Source organism: Triticum urartu, chromosome 3 (genome assembly GCF_003073215.2).
Source record: "Triticum urartu cultivar G1812 chromosome 3, Tu2.1, whole genome shotgun sequence".
NCBI classification, from domain to species: domain Eukaryota; kingdom Viridiplantae; phylum Streptophyta; class Magnoliopsida; order Poales; family Poaceae; genus Triticum; species Triticum urartu.
Window position 1 is genome coordinate 49199096 of NC_053024.1, and position 17654 is coordinate 49216749.

The window sequence follows — 17654 nt, forward strand, 5'->3', positions numbered from 1 at the left end:
TCGATGGCAAGTTCAATGACGCAAGAATGATACTTTTAGTTGACAAGCATGATGACTTCGTGCTTCAGTTTATTTTCTGATGAAAAATTACCGTGCGTGTCAACTAACTTGCCATTCTTGCATCATTAAAATTGCCGTGAAAAACGTTTGATTTGCCATGTGATCGCACCTCAGGTGCTTATCATTTCCGAAAGTTTTTGGATTTAGGTTTTCCTACCTCAACTCTTCCGAATCCGCATCTGATCGTGCCCCGCTTCCAACCAAATTCGGGGGAAAGAAAAGGTGAAATTGGATAACCCAGCCCGCTTCGGTCAAAAAGGCCCCCGAACCCGAAGCCGTCCTCCTCCGTCGAAGTCAGCCATGGCGCCGCCGCAGCACGACCCCCGCCGCCCCTACAAGCGCCCGGCCATCTCCGACCAGCAGCGCCGCCGCGACTCCGCACTCCAGACCCAGTCCGCCCGCCGCGCCGACGCCCAGGCGCGCGCGCGCAGCCTCGCCAACTCCCTGCTCTCTCCCCAACCCTCCCCCCCCGCCGCCGCCGACCAGCCCCCGCCCTCCCTCGAGGCCCGCGACGAACGCGGCCATGATCCCACCGTCGCCGACGTCGCGTCGGCCGCAGCCAAGCTCCGGGGCCCCGACCAGCGCCGCTGGTTCGCCCGCCAGATCATGCTCCCCGAGTGGATGGTCGACGCCCCTCCCCACCTCGCCCGCGACTGGTAATTCCCCATCTCCCCCCTCGTCTCGATTTCATTCGATTCGGCTCTAGTCCCCTCCAAAGATGACTCTTTGATTATGGATAGCAACACACATACCCTTGCTAGTTCATCCTCACCCTACTGTAGCAATATGCCAATATTTGTGCATCTTCTAGCTAGCTTACAATTAATACACCTTACTTTAGCCGACTGTTGTGAAATAGCACTAGCATTAGACTGACAAGTCATGTTATTACAGATGAAGAAGGATTGACATTGTTTCAACAATTTTTCTGTATATGCAGGCATGTTTCTGCCAGACCTGCTGGCAAACGATGCATGGTCGTGTCGTCGAACGGCATCACGATTAGCAGGCTCCGTAACGGAACGATTCTTCACCGGTTCCCCTCCGCCTTGCCCAACGGGTCAAAGAAAGGGCTCTCTGGCCCTGCAAGCTCCTACTCTATCCTCGACTGCATATTCCATGAGGTAACCAAGCGAACAATTTTTATTTGATGCCACTGGTTGCTGGATTAATTTACTTGCTTGCTTTCGGGCCTGTTTCTAATCTTTGTGGCGCATCTTGTGTTGTTGTGCTGCAGCCTGATGAGACGTACTACATCGTTGATATGATTTGTTGGCGAGGCTATTCGCTGTATGACTGCACTGCCGAGTTCAGATTTTTCTGGGTGAACTCCAAGCTTACGGAGACTTCTGCTGGTGATCCTCCATCGGCATACCATCGGTATAGATTCAGTGTTGTCCCTATGTATGAGTCCACGCTTGATGGCCTTCAAACAGCATATTCGGGAAGCACACCTTATGTTAAAGATGGCTTGCTGTTCTATAACAGGTAACTTCTGTTTCCATACCTTTACTGTAAGATGTTCACTCCGTTTTATAATTTAGAGCATTGAATTGACCGATCTAGGTGATTTTGTTCTCTTATCAGGCATGCACATTATCAAGCTGGAATCACACCCCTTACATTAGTATGGAAAGACAATACCTGCAGCCAATACCTTCTTGATACAGATAGCGAGGGACAAGTTCCAACTGAGCAACATGTAAGTTTTTTTCTCTATTATTTGATTCATGTTGTAGCGACTATAGATTACTCTTTTGTTAAAAATATGAATTTTTTTGGTAATTTTTGTGCCTGCTACCGCTTCACTTCATCCCTTAATAGTTTTACTGACCTTCCTTTGTCCTGTGCTATCAGGTTGTGTTGGAGCTGCAAGAGGATGGAAAGCTAGTTACTTCTGATGATCCTCCAATTGCATTTGGTAGCTTGGACAACGAATTTATCCAGAAGGTACGATTTCAAAATGCAGCTTATTTCCACAAAATATGAGTAAATTAGCATGCAGGATTTGAGTCGTGGTGTTTCCCTCCCTGTTAGGTGCAAATAAACTTCAATTCTTCAAATGTGTCGCCACATGGCCTACCATGTAGAGCCTTAGAGCATCATCTTATAGCTGATTATTATCATCTGGTTCATGTCCATGCTCGTTCCTTAATTCTGTGGTGACACACTTAGGTTTGACAGATTGATTTTTTGGCCGTCACATGCTCTTTCTCATTTTACATGCCTTCCTGTACAGTGATGCCTGTCTGTATCCCACTTCTGAATATGTTTTAAGCACAAACATACTAATGTGATCGTGCTTTTTGTGCAGTCAAACCTGCGGCCAGGGAACCTTCTTCGCTTCAGTGTAAGAGATGAAAGTGTGAAACTTGTGGATGGAAAGATGGAGATTGGTGAGCTGCAACTTGCCGGAAAGTTGAACCGCTCTCGTACTTTTGCTGACAGCCACTCCAAAGTAAGTGACGACATGACCATGCACTGTTTCAATCAATGTTCCTGTACCCACCACATGTAGCTAACTTGTTGATTTTGTGTGTTTCAGGTTTTGTTCCAGTATGCTGCCAGGCATGCTCCTCTGAGAATTGAGGATCTGGTAGCTTCTGTTCAATCAAACAGTATGGAGATTGAATCCACAGATATTGAAATGCAAGGTTGAGGTGAGGGAGCATGGATTGCTATCTCATGTTTTTGCCACACGGTGGATTCTTGTGCTGCTGATTAGTTGCCCTTTTTCTGCAATTTATGTGTGTTTACCTTTTTGTACATTTGTAATGGCAGTCATTCAAGGCTGAGGAAATACATGTGCCAATTTTTGCGTTTGACTGGATACCATGTTATGTTGAAGTAGATGCAAAACGAGAACAAGGTTCGTCTCACTCTCTTATTAATGCGTGGTGTTGAACCAGACACTTGTAAAATCACTCAATACCTTATATTTCATGGACGAATTTCAGTACCAGGGTTTTGATAAAATACCCACATGTGTTTGCTTTTAGGAAACCTGCTGATAGCGAGTCATGGTTTTACACAAGGGCTTGAGACAATTGTACCGACTCTTGTGGTTGCAACTTAATGAGTTGCAACTGCTCTAGTGTACACGGTAAAAAAAAGAGAGCTTTGAGATCAGATGGTTTCCCTTTATAAATGATACTCTTGTGCACATATGGCAGGGGTGAGCTCTCTGTGGCATTCAGGTGGCGATTTGAGCAAACGACGTGATGGTCTGGAAGCCGTGATCCTCAGGAAGCGGCGCGTTTCCAGGCCTGATCGATATTAGCACCTCAAGACCTGCAAAACCAGTAGATGAATGAAGCCACCTGTGAGTATGTGAAAGACAAGCACTATGGATCTACGAACGCAGCTTATTTTATGAAGCGCTGCTTGTTTATCCCGAGTCTCAAACATATATTACTGGCTGCTTTTGATAGCGTGAGTGTGGAGGTTTTTTGAACGAAATGCCGTGTTCTATTCAGTTATATATAAAATGCTGTTTGAGAATTGATGAGTGAAATTAAAACAAGGGATGGAATGGTGTGATCAGTGTGGTTTCTGCTGACCTGCATCCCTTGCGGCGGTGGCTTCTTGGTAGACATCGGTCAGGAAGAGTATCTGGGACGGGCTGTCGACGCCGAGAGTCTGCCAGATCTCGTAGTAACTGCGAGACTCTTTCTTGCCACTGCAACCTCAGCATCCATGGCATCAGGGTTCAAATGCAGATGAAGTGGAATGTACGATGATGTTACATTGCTACCGTATGCGTACCCGACGTTGGTGTCGAAGAAGGCGGAGAGGTATCGCCGGAGGTCACCGTGGGCAGCGGTGTTGCCGAAGATGAGCCGCTGCGCCTCCCTGCTGCCACTGGAGTAGATGTAGCTCTTGATGCCATTCGCGTCCCACTCCGCGAGAGCTTGGACGACGTCGTCGTAGACTTCCCCCTTGATCTCGCCGCTCTCGAAGCCCCGCCGCCACACGCGGCCCTGCAGCTGCTTGAGCGCCGTGAGCTTCCGGTCCGCGTCGATCATGGCCTGCACGTTGGCCACCAGGCCATCGATGGTCTTGTCCTGGTCGATGTCGTCGGGCGGTGGGAGTGCGACGGCGCCGGTGACCCCCTCTGCCAGATCCTCGTCGATTTGTGCGCGGAGTAGGGCGACATCTTCCCGGGTCTGCTGGGTGTGGTATGTGGCGGCGAGGTGGGCGCGGGCGTTGGCGCGCGCGTAGGGGAAGAGCACGTCGGCGACGAAGGAGATGGGGGTGGTGGTGCCCTCGATGTCCACCACCACACAACGCTGCATGCAGAGGCAGACGAACATACATACTCTCACCATTAACTCAGCTACACGTGGTACAATAGATTCAGTTAATTTGGTGATAGCTTAGGTAGGCCGTCCCTGAAGGAACAGAGAGTGGTAGGGAGGGAGGGGGCACGCACTATATCTTTTGCTGTTAGGCAGTAGTTGCTGTCAGCAGCAGCAGCAGCTGCTGCTGCTGCAACGACGACTGTTCTGCCGCCGGCGGGTGCTCGTCGGAAGCAATGATGCGACGGAGGAGGGGCCAACGACGAGCGTAGGAGGAGGGGATTCGATCCATACCGCAACCCCACCTTGCTCACGCCCTGAATTAAGCTCTGAATTGCCAAGGTTGATTGGTTCAGTTCAACAGGCTAGGCAAGAGGAGAGATCACTGGAATATAAGTACATCTTACCTACCCTGCAGCCGGAGCTGGAGGTGTGGTGGGTGTGGTGATGTGGGACGATAGAAGCATCTCGGAGGAAGGAGCGGCCGGAGCCGGAGAAGAAGCCGGCGGAGGCGGTGGATGCAGAGGAGGAGGCAACAAGAGGAAGAAGCATCTCGCCGCCGCTGCTGGTTCTGGTTGGCACTGCGTCGTTATCCCCTAACTCTTTGCTTGGGTCTGGATGGATGGTGGATGGATCATGGATGTGGGGAACTTAATAGGGGTAGCTCGTTTTCTTGGTCACTGTCTTTTGTTTTCTTTTTCAATCCTTTTGTTTTTCTTCTAGACGGTACCGGTTGTCCAGAGATGTTTTCGCTAATCCTTCCAAAGCTATATCAAGGCCAAAACCAACCAAAGTAGCTACAAAAACAGTTTTGCTAAAACACATCTAGATGTGCCATAAGTATTGCACATCTAAGTCCTATGTCACTGATCTTACATCGAGATTCGTGTGGATATTTTTTTCTTTTTTTTCTTTTCCTCTTTGTGCTTGATTCACTCACTTAGATGTGCAATAACTAGGGCACATCTAGATGCGCCCTACAAAAATAAAGACTTCAAACCCACAAGATATCGAAACCAAGTCATGGTCACCCGCATTAAAAAAAAGAAAAAGAAAAAAAAGAAACCAAGTCATGGTACAAAAATAAATTACTCACAGATTCACTCTGACATTCTACCAGGAGTCAACAATGCCCAGCTTACAAAAAAGATAAAAGAGATCAGCGCACAGCTTGTGTGTATTACAAGAGTGGATAGACTGCAATGTATAAATGGTTATTCAAAGGCACGTATAGAACATTTACACCCAATCTACTTCAGTTGCATGTATGTATTGATGTATATATACACCCTATTCAACAACACACAACTTGCAAAAAAGATAAAAGAAATCAGCGCACAGCTTGTGTGTAATACAATAGTGAATAGACTGCAACGTATAAATGGTTATTCAAAAGGTTTAAAACATTTACTGCACCCAATCTACCTTCAGTTGCATGTATTGGTGTGTGTGTGTGTGTGTATATATATACACACACACACACTCTACTCAGCTCTACTGCTTCCTTAGTTTTGTACCACCACCACCACCACTCCAAAGCTAGCTTCTATTTCAATCCATTTCATACACAGATTGACTGGCTACCGAAACATTTTTTGCAACAGGGTCCTGTACTCCTGGCTCCGCGACCACTCGTCCATCTCGCGGGCTCGCATCACGGGCAGAGGGTGCGACAGCTCCCTCGTCTGAGCGTTCCTGCAACACACAAGCACAACACATTGTTCATCATCACAACAGTCTCACAATGTCAGTTAAGATGCAGCCTAACAAGTTCACAGGTTCATGCAGAATTAAACTGACCGGATGTACCACCCGACCGGGTTCGACGAGGCCTTGTCGTAGGAGCGGGCTTGCTCCAGGAAGGCGTCCACGTTGAGCTGGTCCGACAGGGACGGGCATCCTCCCGCGAGCTTCATCAGGACTGAGATGACAACCTCTTGACAGTAATGTAAACATGGGCGTATCAGATTCAGAGTCAGATTAGATGATGGATGTTGTTAAAACAGTTTACATGAATCAGTGATTATTATCAACTTATAGAAGAAGAAAAGAACTACTCCCTCCGTTCCTAAATATTTGTCTTTCTAGGCATTTCAACAAGTGACTACATACGGAGCAAAATGAGTGAATCTACACTCTAAAATATGTCTCCATACATCCGTATGTAGTAGTCATTTGAAATGTCTAGAAAGACAAATATTTAGGAATGGAGGGAGTAGTTTGCTAGAAAATGGTACCTTGGGGTCCTGTACTACGAGAAGAGCCGCCCTGTCGCAGGTCAGCTCCGCGGCTCGCAGCCACCTGAACAGCTGTTCTTCAAGGAACCCGGCAACCATACCCAAACCTGAAGGGAGTGAACACATGCAGTTACCATCAGATGAATCGCATAGCAGCCTGCCAATTACATGACATTGTGTGGAATAAGAAAGATAGAGGGCCTACCAGGGACAGTGTATGCCCCCATTGTTAGTATGTTGGCAAAGGTAAGCCAGACTCCATGATCGCACTTGAGGTGACCCAGCTCATGTGCCAAAACAGCCTAACCAAAACACACAACTCCACATGAGTAATTCGCATACATTCAGCGGTTACTAGTCATGTGTTAATAATTCACCAGCCTATTTGGATGGTCTTTTCTTACCTGCAATTCCTTTCTAGTGAGCAGCTCCACGAGGCTCGTGTGGACGACGACGAACGGCCTTTTCCCATTTATCGCCAAGGTGTAAGCGTTAGGGACAGGGTTTTGCCGTATGTAGAAGTCGGGTGCTTCCGTGTTCAGGATTTTCGCAGCTTCGGTCATAAGCTGGTGAAGTTCAGGCAACTAAAAGACAAACAACAGGTTGTGGATTCAGTCCGGGTGCACTAAAACATGGTGATTTTTAGAAATGGTACTGTAAGTTCTAAGATCTGACAGAGGGACCTGGTTTTCAGAGACGAGAACGGACGATCCGATGTTTTGAAGAACCATAACTTGCTCAGAAACCGGCCCTGCATCAGCAAAATAATGTTAGCTTCTGCAAGCAGATCATCTTGGGGTATGAAATGATAGGTGGAAAACAGAGAATTGGAGTACCTAGCAAAGCCTTGCCTATATCATTGAGCCCTGGAATTGCTTTGAGCAGCAAAGTGTTCTGCAAAACAAGAAGATGATTAGGGGCATGCATACCTATATCCGTATGAGAAGAACACCAAATCAAACAACACATAGAGAAAAAGAAAAGAAATATAAAGTACTCCATTCGATCCATATTAATTGTCGTTGATTTAGTACAAAGCTAGGAACTGACCTGCTTGTCGAGCGGGTGGCGGAAATCATCGGCGTCAAGGCCCTGGGTGACAGGGGCCGCAGGGGAGGCGCGGGCAGAGATGGCGCCGGAGCTAGTTCCGATGTTCCGGCAGCGGTGGCGCTGGTTGTAGGTGGCCGTGGAGGGGGAGGAGGAAGGCTTGGGGGTCCAGCACCGGCGACGGTGGATGGCCTGGCGAGGGAGCGTGGGGGAGAGGCAAGCCGCCATGACCACCACGGAACGGAGGTAGCAGTAACAAGCGGTAAAACGATGGAGCTGGAGCTGGAGGTGGTAAGAAAAGAAAAGAGGCGGTCATTTGTACGGCTGTCTTGTTCATCTTCTTCCTCCTCCACGTCGCTGTCGGCTGCTCCACAGACGTGTCCCGTCTCACACCGCTTTCCTGTCATGAAATTTCTGGCCCAAATGTTCTCTCAACCTCTAAATTTTTCTCTTCCAAAAGAGAAAAGAAAACCTCTGAATTTATGGCCACGCTTGCTTGTGGCATCATGGACTAGCTACCACAGATATAAAGGGATTGGGTTGGGGGGGCGACAAGACAAGCTACTCCTCCCTATGTCTGTCTAACCAAAGGAGCTCACAGAGACACAGACCATGCCTCCATGGGCAAGCAACACCATTGATCTTGATAGTTGTTACAGCCTCACCCACTTCTACTTTACCTGCCACACCCAACAAAGAGCTCATTCTACCAAAACAGAGTACGTATGAGGAAGTTACGCCGAAAATGCCTGGAGCACCTGGTAGGGGGCAGGGAGGCTGCTGTTCAAATACCGCATTTCTACGTCACAAAAACATTGATTTTCTTTTTCTGCATGAAATGCATATATACTACCAAATACGCGCAAACTTTCGTAACATATTTCCGTACGTGGCGTACAAAAAAGAGAGAAATACATACATAAAAATGGACCCCTGGTTTTGTTGGGCCGGGATTTGGTTTCCTTTGAATATTGTTCCAAAATAATAAAGTATGGGATCCCTCAAAACGAAATACAACTCACAATGTTTTTGAACAACAAAATTATAAATCTGTAGTGAACATGTACTCCTACTATAACTTTTCAGTCTTTTTTACTTTTAAATACTGTTTTCTAAATTTCTAAAATAAAGGGCTCCAAGGAACCAGGGGCTGAAAATTCGCACTCGAAGTTATGCCCATTTTAGTGAACACTGCTCAAGATTGATTCAAACCCGAGTTCAGAAATTACTTTGAGTCTAACCGGGTCAATTTTTTTTTACTTCCTTTTCTTTTCCGAATAAAAAATAGCTTCTGTGTGCATGAATAGCTACCACAAATATAAAGGGACTAGTATGGTTGTCATATAGGTTGTTCTCGCCTAGTTGCATATCTAGAGAACTTATTTATCCGCACCCTCCGGCCGTTGCTCGTCCTCCATGGACCCGTGAGCGGTGAACTCGAGCTGCCGCTGCTCGTCCATCTCGTCCCTGGGGCCAAAAGGTAAATGATCCCATTCATTAAATTTCAGATGACCAACGTTGCAGCTTAACAACAACAGTCAAAATCTAAATTAACTGAAGCATTTAGTTCATAAAATCCAAGATTTAAAAAATGCATCTAAGCTACACCAATAGTGCTCTATAACGTACAAAGAACGGCAAGAGATATATCCAGAAATAAAATAAGAATAACAAATTTCCTCACGGATACAATGGCCTTATAAACCTGAACAGTATGCCGCTGTGAAACCATTCTCATTGCAAAACTGCCAAAAACTAATAAGAAAACCCAACATTCTTTTTAAAGGGACCTGCTTATCCACTAACTATATGACTTGCAATCATGAGTGAAATACTCCTCATGAATAAAGCTCAATCAAGTTCGTAGCTCACTGTGCCTCGTGCGATGATACCATTCACCAAGTTCCAAAGCACAAAAGTTGCCAAAGTAACACAAACATCAAGCTTCATACAAAAATTCCGAGACATGTGGAATATCAGTGTGGATATGGTGAAACACGTAACTAACTGACTGAAAGAAAGATCTATGCCATCGTTGTATGAACCTCTAGAACATTCAATTTTACCACAGTACAAAATAAAAACTCAGCAAGAAAGCATGATTTCAGTACAAAAATAAAAAGTGATAGTATCTCGATGCAAGTTCTGGCAGAAACTTGGTCCAACCTTGTGCGAACACATCAGCAGTGCAATCAACTAAATTCATGAATCGGCAATGTCCTGCAAAACTGCGCTAGCAACTAGTCTACTTATTGCTTGGGTGATGTATATGGCTTATGATGGATGGCATGGAAAGGAAACAGAAAAAAAAACTGACCAGCTGAATGCATAAATAAGAGATCGGAAAACTGCAGCTGTGCCACCTAGTTGTGGCACCACATCAAATTCGTCAAATAAGCAACATCTGCAAATTTTTAGACAGGAAATCAAGATTAGAACGGATAAAATAAATTTGTATGATCAGAACTAAAACTCACAGAATATAAATGTGTTAAAATGAATGCAAAAGCTGAAGCACCTGAGCATATATGAGTTCTAGTTGACTCCTGAATCTTCACTGCCACCGCGTCCCACATCAAGACTGACCTTGTGGTAACTTCACAAGCCATCTTGGTATCAACTACTAGATATAAAATTTTGCGAGCCCTCAGAAGCTTACAACCATAGTAAAAAATTACGTCTCTGAAATAAATAAACTAGAAACGAACCTGAACAAAGTGTTTTGATCACAGGTAATTAGGCTCCCTTGAGCCGGAATGCAGGGTGAAACCAATAGTCCTTAAAGCTGTGCTGATGCAGTGATGCTAAAATTGCAGAAAATAAAGTGGTCAGAATCAGAATCGCAAATAAATATGACCAAGCATATCAAATTCTTTACCTCGGTAACCAAGCATCTATGCAAGTCCTGGATTGGCTAGAAGATGACATCAGGACCTCATCAAGTAAACATTTCAGCTGAAATAAGCATATCATACTCCTCAATGTCATCATCTTTCTTCATCATTCCAGTAAGATCATCAAGCTTTTCATAGATGCTAAGAGAGTCAGAGTGTTTCTTGTCTTGTACAAGAAATAAGCTTGTCTTGTTCCCTACTGTGACCCAACTACATCCTGGAAATTTTGTTACTCCATTTTCCCGCATTGCTTCTCTGGCTATCTTAGCTTCACCCCAGTTACCAGCTGCAGCATGTAAGCCTGAAACCAACACATATGTAGACGAGTTTTCTGGTTCCAACTCAGTAAGTTCTTCTGCTGCAACTTTCCCCCTTTCTTCATCATTGTGCATTCTGCATGCTGCAAGGTATGTCGCCCAGATCACACCATCAGGTCTGAAGGGCAACTGGTTAATAACTTCTTCAGCCTCTTCAAGATGACCACCTCGTCCAAGGAGATCAACAAAACACGCATAATGATCTACTCTAGGCTTTAATCCATAGACTTTGTTCATAGAATCAAAGTAATGCCGACCCACAGAAATTAAGCCAGCATGAGCACAAGCGATTAGGACACCAAGGAATGTAACTTCATCAGGCTTTAGTTGTGACTCCTGCATTTTCTGAAAAAGCATAAGTGCCTCGTCAGCATAACCATTCTTTGCAAATCCAACAATCATGGAGTTCCATAACGTGATGCCTTGCTTGTTTTCCAATTGTTTGAAGGCTTCAAAGGATGAGGTGATATCCCCACACTTGGAGTACATGTCTATGAGGGCACTAGTTGAAGTTTCATAAGAATTAAATCCAGATTTAATGATGAGCCCATGTATCTCTTTCCCGTCGTTAAGAGCTGTCATCTCTGAACAAGCTTTGAGAATACTAGCGAATGTCGCCTCATCTGAGTGAACATCATAACTGCGCATTCTCCAAAATGATAGCAATGATTGAGAACTGTAACCATTTTGAGCATACCCTGAAATGATAGCTGTCCACTCAAGCAGGTTTTTGTGATCTGGAATCTCTGTCAAGAGTTTGTCAGCATCCTCAGGCATTTTGGACTTCAAATATATCCGGAACAATGAAACACCAAGGGAAGAATCATCATTCAGAAGACCAGACTTCATTGTGTAACAATGAGCTTGTTTGCCAACAATTGAACTGAGAAGTCCAGTGCAACCAGAAAGAATGCTTGAAAATGTAATGCTGGAAGGCTTTAAACCATCTCTAAGAGCCTGCTGAAATGACTGTATAGCTTCATCATCTCTATTGTTCTGCACAAGACCCGCAATCAGAGCATTTATTGTGACTATACTACTTGCATCTACCTGTGCCAAAACCTTCCTACAAGATTCCACATCTCCATGCTTAGAATATAAATCAATCAGAGAGCTACCCACAGCATGATTTGAGCAGATACTATACTTCATTGCTAGGCAGTGGATTTGCTTTCCAGTCTCAGTAGCTCGAATATTGGAACATGCATTCACTACAGTAGCAAAAGACACCTCGTCTGGTGTTATACCATCCGCATTCATCAATCCAAGCATACCAATTGCTTCTTCCTCTTCTCCATTATGTGCAAGTCCAACTATAAGGGCATTCCAGGATACATTATCCTTGTAAGGAATCAGATTGAATAATGTTTTCGCATCATCTATAGCTCCAAATTTGGAGTGCATATCTAATGTTGCATTAGCAACAAGCAAGCTTGCAGCCATGCAATTCTTGATTGTCACGCACTGCACTTGTCTTCCCAGGCAATGTGAATCCAAGTAGGCACATGCACCAAGAACACTGACGAACGTGAATTCATCAGCCTCAAGACCAAGCCTTGTCATATACCAGAACATTTGGATGGCCTCTTCTTGTAACTCATTTCGAACAAGCCCATTGAGCATCGCATTCCACATGACAATGTTCCTCTCACGGGAGAAATCAAACACATACCTCGCCTCACTAATGCAACCACATTTCGCATAAAGGTTGATCAGAGAACTACCCACGAAAACATTTGCATCCAAGCCATGCCTTATCGAGGACGCATGGAACTGTCGACCTTCAACGGATGCCTTCATATTGGCTGCTGCGCTCAGCATGCTGGCAAAAGTCGATCTACTGGGCCATAATCCCTGCCTCTTCATACCCTTATACAATCCAAAAACCTCATGCTCGATCCCACTCTGTTGCGCATAACTGGAGATGACAGCGTTCCAAGCAACCGTGCTCGGCGCCGGCATCCTCTTCAGTAAGGCCCTAGCATCATCCAGCCTACCCAAGCTCGCAAGAATGGAAATGACGGTGACACAAGTCACTTGGTCCGGAGAAGATCCCATCTTCAACATTCTCGAGAACAAAGACAATGCTTCCCCATATCTTTCAGCTCGGTGGTACCCAGAGATCATGCTCGTCCAGCACACGGTGTCTGGGCATGCGATTCCGCCGAACACCCTGCGGGCATCCCCCACGCAGCCACACCTGGCATACATGTTCACCAGCGCCGTCGCACAGAAGGCGCCCGAGAAGAAGCCGCTCTTCACCGCGTCACAGTGCACCTGTGTGCCGCAGTCGAGGATGTCCAGCCTTGCGCACGCTGACATGACCGCCGCGAGGTCAAACTGGTCCGGCCGGCCACCAGCCAAGCGCTTGATGTGCTTGTACGAATAAAGAACCGCCGTCGCCGGATTCACCCGGACCATTGACATCGAACCTCTCGAACGAGCCCAATCGATTGAGGCTGTGTTTGGTGCGGCTGTGGCTTGACAGAAAACAGCTTGGGGAAGTACCTGTGGGAGATAAGCCATGAGCTGTGCGCTGTGAGAAAGTTGTAAAGCCATTTGGCAAAAAGCTGTCTAAACTGTGGCTATGAGTGTAAAAGTCTGAATGCGCCTAAAGACAGGAGGGGATGTTTACATGCTGTTTAACAATAAGGATCTCACTAAATGTTGGTTTAGCTATACATGACCATATTGTAGCTAATTAACACCTAACCAAGTTTATTTATTTACATAGAATTTTCGAGTTCAACAACTGTATGAACATGAATTTCCCCCCACTTTGGATAGAAATAGGCATGTGCATCGCATGGAGATACGCCCTCAGAAAAGTGTCAGCACACAGATTGATTCCAACTTTCCATCAGAAGTACAAAACATCAGACACGGAACACTCGAAATAGTTAAACAAGTATAGCTTCCACACTAAAGTAGCATTGTGATTATCATGAACTTGCCAATTAAGAATTACCATCAGCAGTACAGTATCAAGCTGAAGCACATGTAAGAAATGTATCTGCGCATCAATCTTTCCCCAGCCATACATGTAAATATTGGGTTAGGTTCCAGAACAACAAAATAGATAGATTATATGTAGCTAATTTAACACACATAATTAGTTAAGAATCCGGCAGCCTCGATAACTAAGGATCGGATGGCACAACTTACAGAGCTTCACTTGTTTCCGTTCAGGTTGCGGGACAAGGGAAGGTCAATCGCCGATGGCAGCGGGATGTGGACGGAGAGGTCCGGCATCAGGACGTACGGGAGGGAGCGGAGCTCTGGCGGCGGAGCTGCAGCCTGCAGACGACGTCGGGGGCGGATGGTGCACGGGGGCGGGCGGGAGTGGGCGGCGGCGGGTAAAGGAGAGAAAGGGCCTGCGCGGGAGGCGAATGGTGGACGGGGGCAGCGAGCGCGACGAGGGAGCGCTGCCGGCGGCCACGGGGGGGGGGGGGGGGGGGGGGGGGGGCGTGGGAGGGGACGGCGCGAGGAGTGAGACGTGCTGGGCCGAGCCCAAGCTCACGCCCCCCGCATTGGGCTGTTCGTTCGTTTGGGCTGCTACTAGGCCTGGACTGGGTCGATCCACGAAGGCACAAATATGAGAGCAATATTTTTCTAAAAAAAATATGAGAGCAATAACGAGCGCTCCTTCGGGAGCCTCGCAACTATCAGCGTCACGTGGCGCGCTTTCAACCATTCACCACGTGTCATGCTTTGGATGCTCCCTTTGAATTTTGTCCTTTCCTTCCACGCATTTTCGGCTTTTTAAACGGTTTTTTCCCGGGGGGTTTCGACGTTTTGGTTTTTCACCGGTCTTCCTTAGCTTTTCGATATAAAAAATTCACGAAAAAAATGCATTTTCTTTTTTTTTCTTTTCTTTCGCGAGAGTCACGGTTTTGCTTTCGCGAGAGTCACGGCCGTGCCTCTCGGAAACAAAAAAAACGCGAGTCACGGTTTTGCTTCCGCGAGAGGCACGGGTGTGCTTTCGCGAGAGTCACGGCTGTGCCTCTCGAAAACAATTTTTTTTTGTGTTTTTCTATTTTTTTTTGCGAGAGTCACGGTTTTGCTTCCGCGAGAAGCACGGTTGTGCATTAGCGAGAGTCGCGGCCGTGACTCTCAGAAACGAAAAAAAACATGTTTTCTGTTTTTTTCCTTCCGCGAGAAATACGGTTGTGCTTTCGCGAGAGTCACGCTTTTGCTTCCGCGAGAGACACGATTGTACTTTTCCGAGAGTCACGGCCGTGCCTCCTCGGAAACGAAAAAAAATATGTTTTCTCTTTTTTTTCCTTCTGCGAGAATCACTGTTTTGCTTCCATGAGAAGCACGGTTTGTGATTTCGTGAGAGGCACGGGCGTGCCTCTTTCGGAAAGGGAAAAAACCCGTGCTCCCGGTTCAGTTCTTTGTCTGGTTTTTTCGTGAAAAAAAAGTTCGTCAGAACCTATCAATATGGGATTTAGTTTTGAAGATCTCGGCGCGAGGAATCCAACGGTGAAAGCGATTCGATTTGGACACACGGTTTGGGAGATAAAACGTTTTGAATAAATGAATCTACGAAAAATGGGAAAACTCCCAGGTTGCGACAAATGGCGGCGCGCCACTTGTCGCAACTTGGGGAGTTGGAGTGATCTTTGCAACGGGTACTCTTTAACTAGTAGTTTCGCATAAATATCGTTTAGGACACATGGAACGACGCGTGGCGACGGGGCGGCAACGCGCGACTACATAGTGGATGAGGGACAGATTAGGATGAGGGAGCAGATTTGAAAAATGTTGATGATTTCAAAAAATATTCACGTATTTGAAAGATATTCGCAAAATTAAAACAAAAAGGAAAAGGAAAAATGAGAAATGAAAAGGAAAGGAAAACAAACATGAAAAAGGTAAATAAAAATAAATAAAAAATGAAAAATGAAAGGAAAGAATGAAAATGAAAAAAGTAGAAAAACCTGAAAGAGAAAACACACAGAAATATATTAAAAGGTGTGGGAAGGAACTAGAACCTTTCCCAAACAAGTACGGATCTGGGTGGGTTGGCCCAAGGCGTACGTAATGGGGTTGGGAGGTACATGCTAGGTTGCTATTTGGCGACCTATGCGTCAAATAGGACATGCGAGGGTCAGGGTGATGGCTAGGTCAGGGGGAAGGGTCGTGCGAGGAGTGAACGGTTCAGCAGGGTTTACTACTCTATTTTTTTTGGAAATGCAAGCTTTACTACTTAAAGTTCACAATTTTTGGGATACAAATGGGATCATGGGAGCTGTCCCAACCAGACATGACGACAATGATATAAATAATGAGAAAACTTGGCAAATAAATGCACTTCACTATTTGATGCCCGACCCTCAAAACGAAAAATACAATTGAACTCTCCAGCTATTAACTTAATCTCAACTACGATTTCATCATGCATTCCACTACATCCTTATGTATATAATAAAAACCATTTTATTATTGTCTTTAGGGTATATTTCCATCATGGTAGAGCATGGATGAGCTAATAAGACTTGTGCACTTCATTTGACATGATAGATCCTGGCTTGCAAGACCTTTCTTAACGCGACCTAAATGTCGGATCTGAGACTCTGAGTCTGTCTTGATGCTGGGGTTTGGCGGAGGTGGGAGGGGAGACGAGGGGTAGATGGAAGCAGGGAAGACACCCCGTGAGGATTGACGGGAAAGGGATCAGGAGATTAAGGAGATTTCATGTTGTATGCGGGAGCGGGTCGACAAAGGGAGGTTGCCGAAACAGGGGCGGAACGCGGTGCGCGGCATGAATGTATTTTGAGGTAGTAGACATAGATTGAGAAGATAAAGATTTGATTGTTAAGAAAGGCAGGGATCACGTTAGGAAAATTAGGATTTGAAATTGATTGTCACCAAATTGGATTTTATTGTTTGGTAATGTGCTATAGGTTCCTGCCTGTTTGTAACGTAGCTAGTTAGGGAAGTTTAAAAATGTTAGAATTTTTTTATTGGAAGGTTAAAAACCCACCATGAAGGGATGGTGGTGGAAGGTGAGACAAAATAAAACCAACTGAAATAATGTAAGTGCATCTAGTGCCTCTTAGTGATTTTGGTGTATTGAAGACTTATAAGTTAAGGAACTAATACGTTTGTGAGTGTAGACAGGTCTATAAGTCTATGAGGAGTTTGATATTTACAGAGAAAGTCGACCCCTAAAAATGAAGTTTTTCGACTGAAGACTTTGGATTTCTGAAGACTTTGAAAGTGAAGAAATTGGTGTAATCCTGAAGACTTGGTATTCGTTCAAGGAACATGAAGAGTGAAGACTTTTGTTTTCGTAGTTTCATTTTCTCTTTCTTGAGTTATAGGAAACATCGTACTGTTAAAGGGGGTCAAGAAAATACTAAGGAAAAATTTCCAAGTGATGCTCAACTCAAATCCTTCCTACCAATCCTTCGAGTGAAGCCATTGGAAATCTCATACAGTTCAGTCATATTCTTCAGTGATAGAGACGAAGTTCTTCTGTTCTCTGAGGAATTTGTTCTGACTGAGGAGTTAGGAATTCGCCAGTGCGGATTGCCTACACAGTGAGGAACATGATAGCCCTGAGGATTTTGCTACCCAAAATTCCGACCGTTGTTGTGCTATGCGTCAGCTGTCCCAAAATATCTACCCACATAACGATCACATCATTGAAGGGCATTTATGTCTTATCATGTCGGGCTGCTCCCTAGGCTATAAATAGCCGTCCCCTACAAGCACTAGCTGGTTGGCTGCTCCGAGAGAAACCGACACTTGTCATTTGAGAGCATCCCATCCTCCAAGGACTTTGAGTGAAAA

General features: G+C 45.6%; 3 protein-coding genes across 7 annotated transcripts; 1 reads left to right on the plus strand and 2 right to left on the minus strand.

The window, feature by feature from the left end:
• Nucleotides 1-291: 291 nt before the first annotated feature.
• Nucleotides 292-3561, plus strand: LOC125542712 (snurportin-1). The gene is made up of 9 exons (XM_048705876.1): nucleotides 292-716; nucleotides 1001-1184; nucleotides 1298-1548; nucleotides 1648-1762; nucleotides 1918-2010; nucleotides 2375-2518; nucleotides 2606-2720; nucleotides 2842-2929; nucleotides 3060-3561. The coding sequence occupies exons 1-7, from the start codon at nucleotides 361-363 to the stop codon at nucleotides 2717-2719; spliced, it is 1257 nt and encodes a 418-aa protein (XP_048561833.1). The 5' UTR covers nucleotides 292-360; the 3' UTR covers nucleotide 2720; nucleotides 2842-2929; nucleotides 3060-3561.
• Nucleotides 2977-7952, minus strand: LOC125542715. Its single transcript, XM_048705877.1, has 12 exons — nucleotides 7646-7952; nucleotides 7432-7489; nucleotides 7279-7346; nucleotides 7000-7179; nucleotides 6801-6897; nucleotides 6596-6702; nucleotides 6159-6292; nucleotides 5943-6053; nucleotides 5543-5555; nucleotides 3826-4349; nucleotides 3621-3739; nucleotides 2977-3351 (listed from the first exon to the last, which is right to left on the minus strand). Exons 1-12 carry the CDS (start codon nucleotides 7868-7870, stop codon nucleotides 3254-3256), a joined length of 1734 nt encoding a protein of 577 aa, XP_048561834.1. The 5' UTR covers nucleotides 7871-7952; the 3' UTR covers nucleotides 2977-3253.
• Nucleotides 7953-8095: 143 nt separating this feature from the next.
• On the minus strand, nucleotides 8096-13355 carry LOC125542711 (pentatricopeptide repeat-containing protein At3g09040, mitochondrial-like). Of its 5 annotated transcripts, XM_048705873.1 has the most exons (6): nucleotides 10521-13355; nucleotides 10351-10446; nucleotides 10161-10262; nucleotides 9960-10046; nucleotides 9809-9870; nucleotides 8096-9109 (listed from the first exon to the last, which is right to left on the minus strand). In XM_048705873.1, the coding sequence occupies exon 1, from the start codon at nucleotides 13278-13280 to the stop codon at nucleotides 10581-10583; it is 2700 nt and encodes an 899-aa protein (XP_048561830.1). In that variant the 5' UTR covers nucleotides 13281-13355; the 3' UTR covers nucleotides 8096-9109; nucleotides 9809-9870; nucleotides 9960-10046; nucleotides 10161-10262; nucleotides 10351-10446; nucleotides 10521-10580. The 5 variants fall into 5 exon arrangements, with proteins under 5 accessions (XP_048561830.1, XP_048561832.1, XP_048561828.1 ...); XM_048705875.1 differs by lacking the exon at nucleotides 9809-9870 and having other exon boundaries at nucleotides 10161-10238; XM_048705871.1 differs by lacking the exon at nucleotides 9809-9870.
• Between the last annotated feature and the right edge of the window lie 4299 nt (nucleotides 13356-17654).

Bases quoted from the DNA above. Each gene is read 5' to 3' on its own strand.
- LOC125542712 (XM_048705876.1), top strand. From the start codon at position 361: ATGGCGCCGCCGCAGCACGACCCCCGCCGCCCCTACAAGCGCCCGGCC. The intron at 1,185-1,297 runs GTAACCAAGCGA...GTTGTGCTGCAG, and splicing joins TCGACTGCATATTCCATGAG to CCTGATGAGACGTACTACAT. The intron at 1,763-1,917 runs GTAAGTTTTTTT...CTGTGCTATCAG, and splicing joins AAGTTCCAACTGAGCAACAT to GTTGTGTTGGAGCTGCAAGA.
- LOC125542715 (XM_048705877.1), bottom strand. From the start codon at position 7,870: ATGGCGGCTTGCCTCTCCCCCACGCTCCCTCGCCAGGCCATCCACCGT. The intron at 6,898-6,999 runs GTAAGAAAAGAC...TGTTTTGGTTAG, and splicing joins TCACTAGAAAGGAATTGCAG to GCTGTTTTGGCACATGAGCT. The intron at 3,740-3,825 runs GTACGCATACGG...CTGAGGTTGCAG, and splicing joins TTCTTCGACACCAACGTCGG to TGGCAAGAAAGAGTCTCGCA.
- LOC125542711 (XM_048705875.1), bottom strand. From the start codon at position 13,280: ATGTCAATGGTCCGGGTGAATCCGGCGACGGCGGTTCTTTATTCGTAC.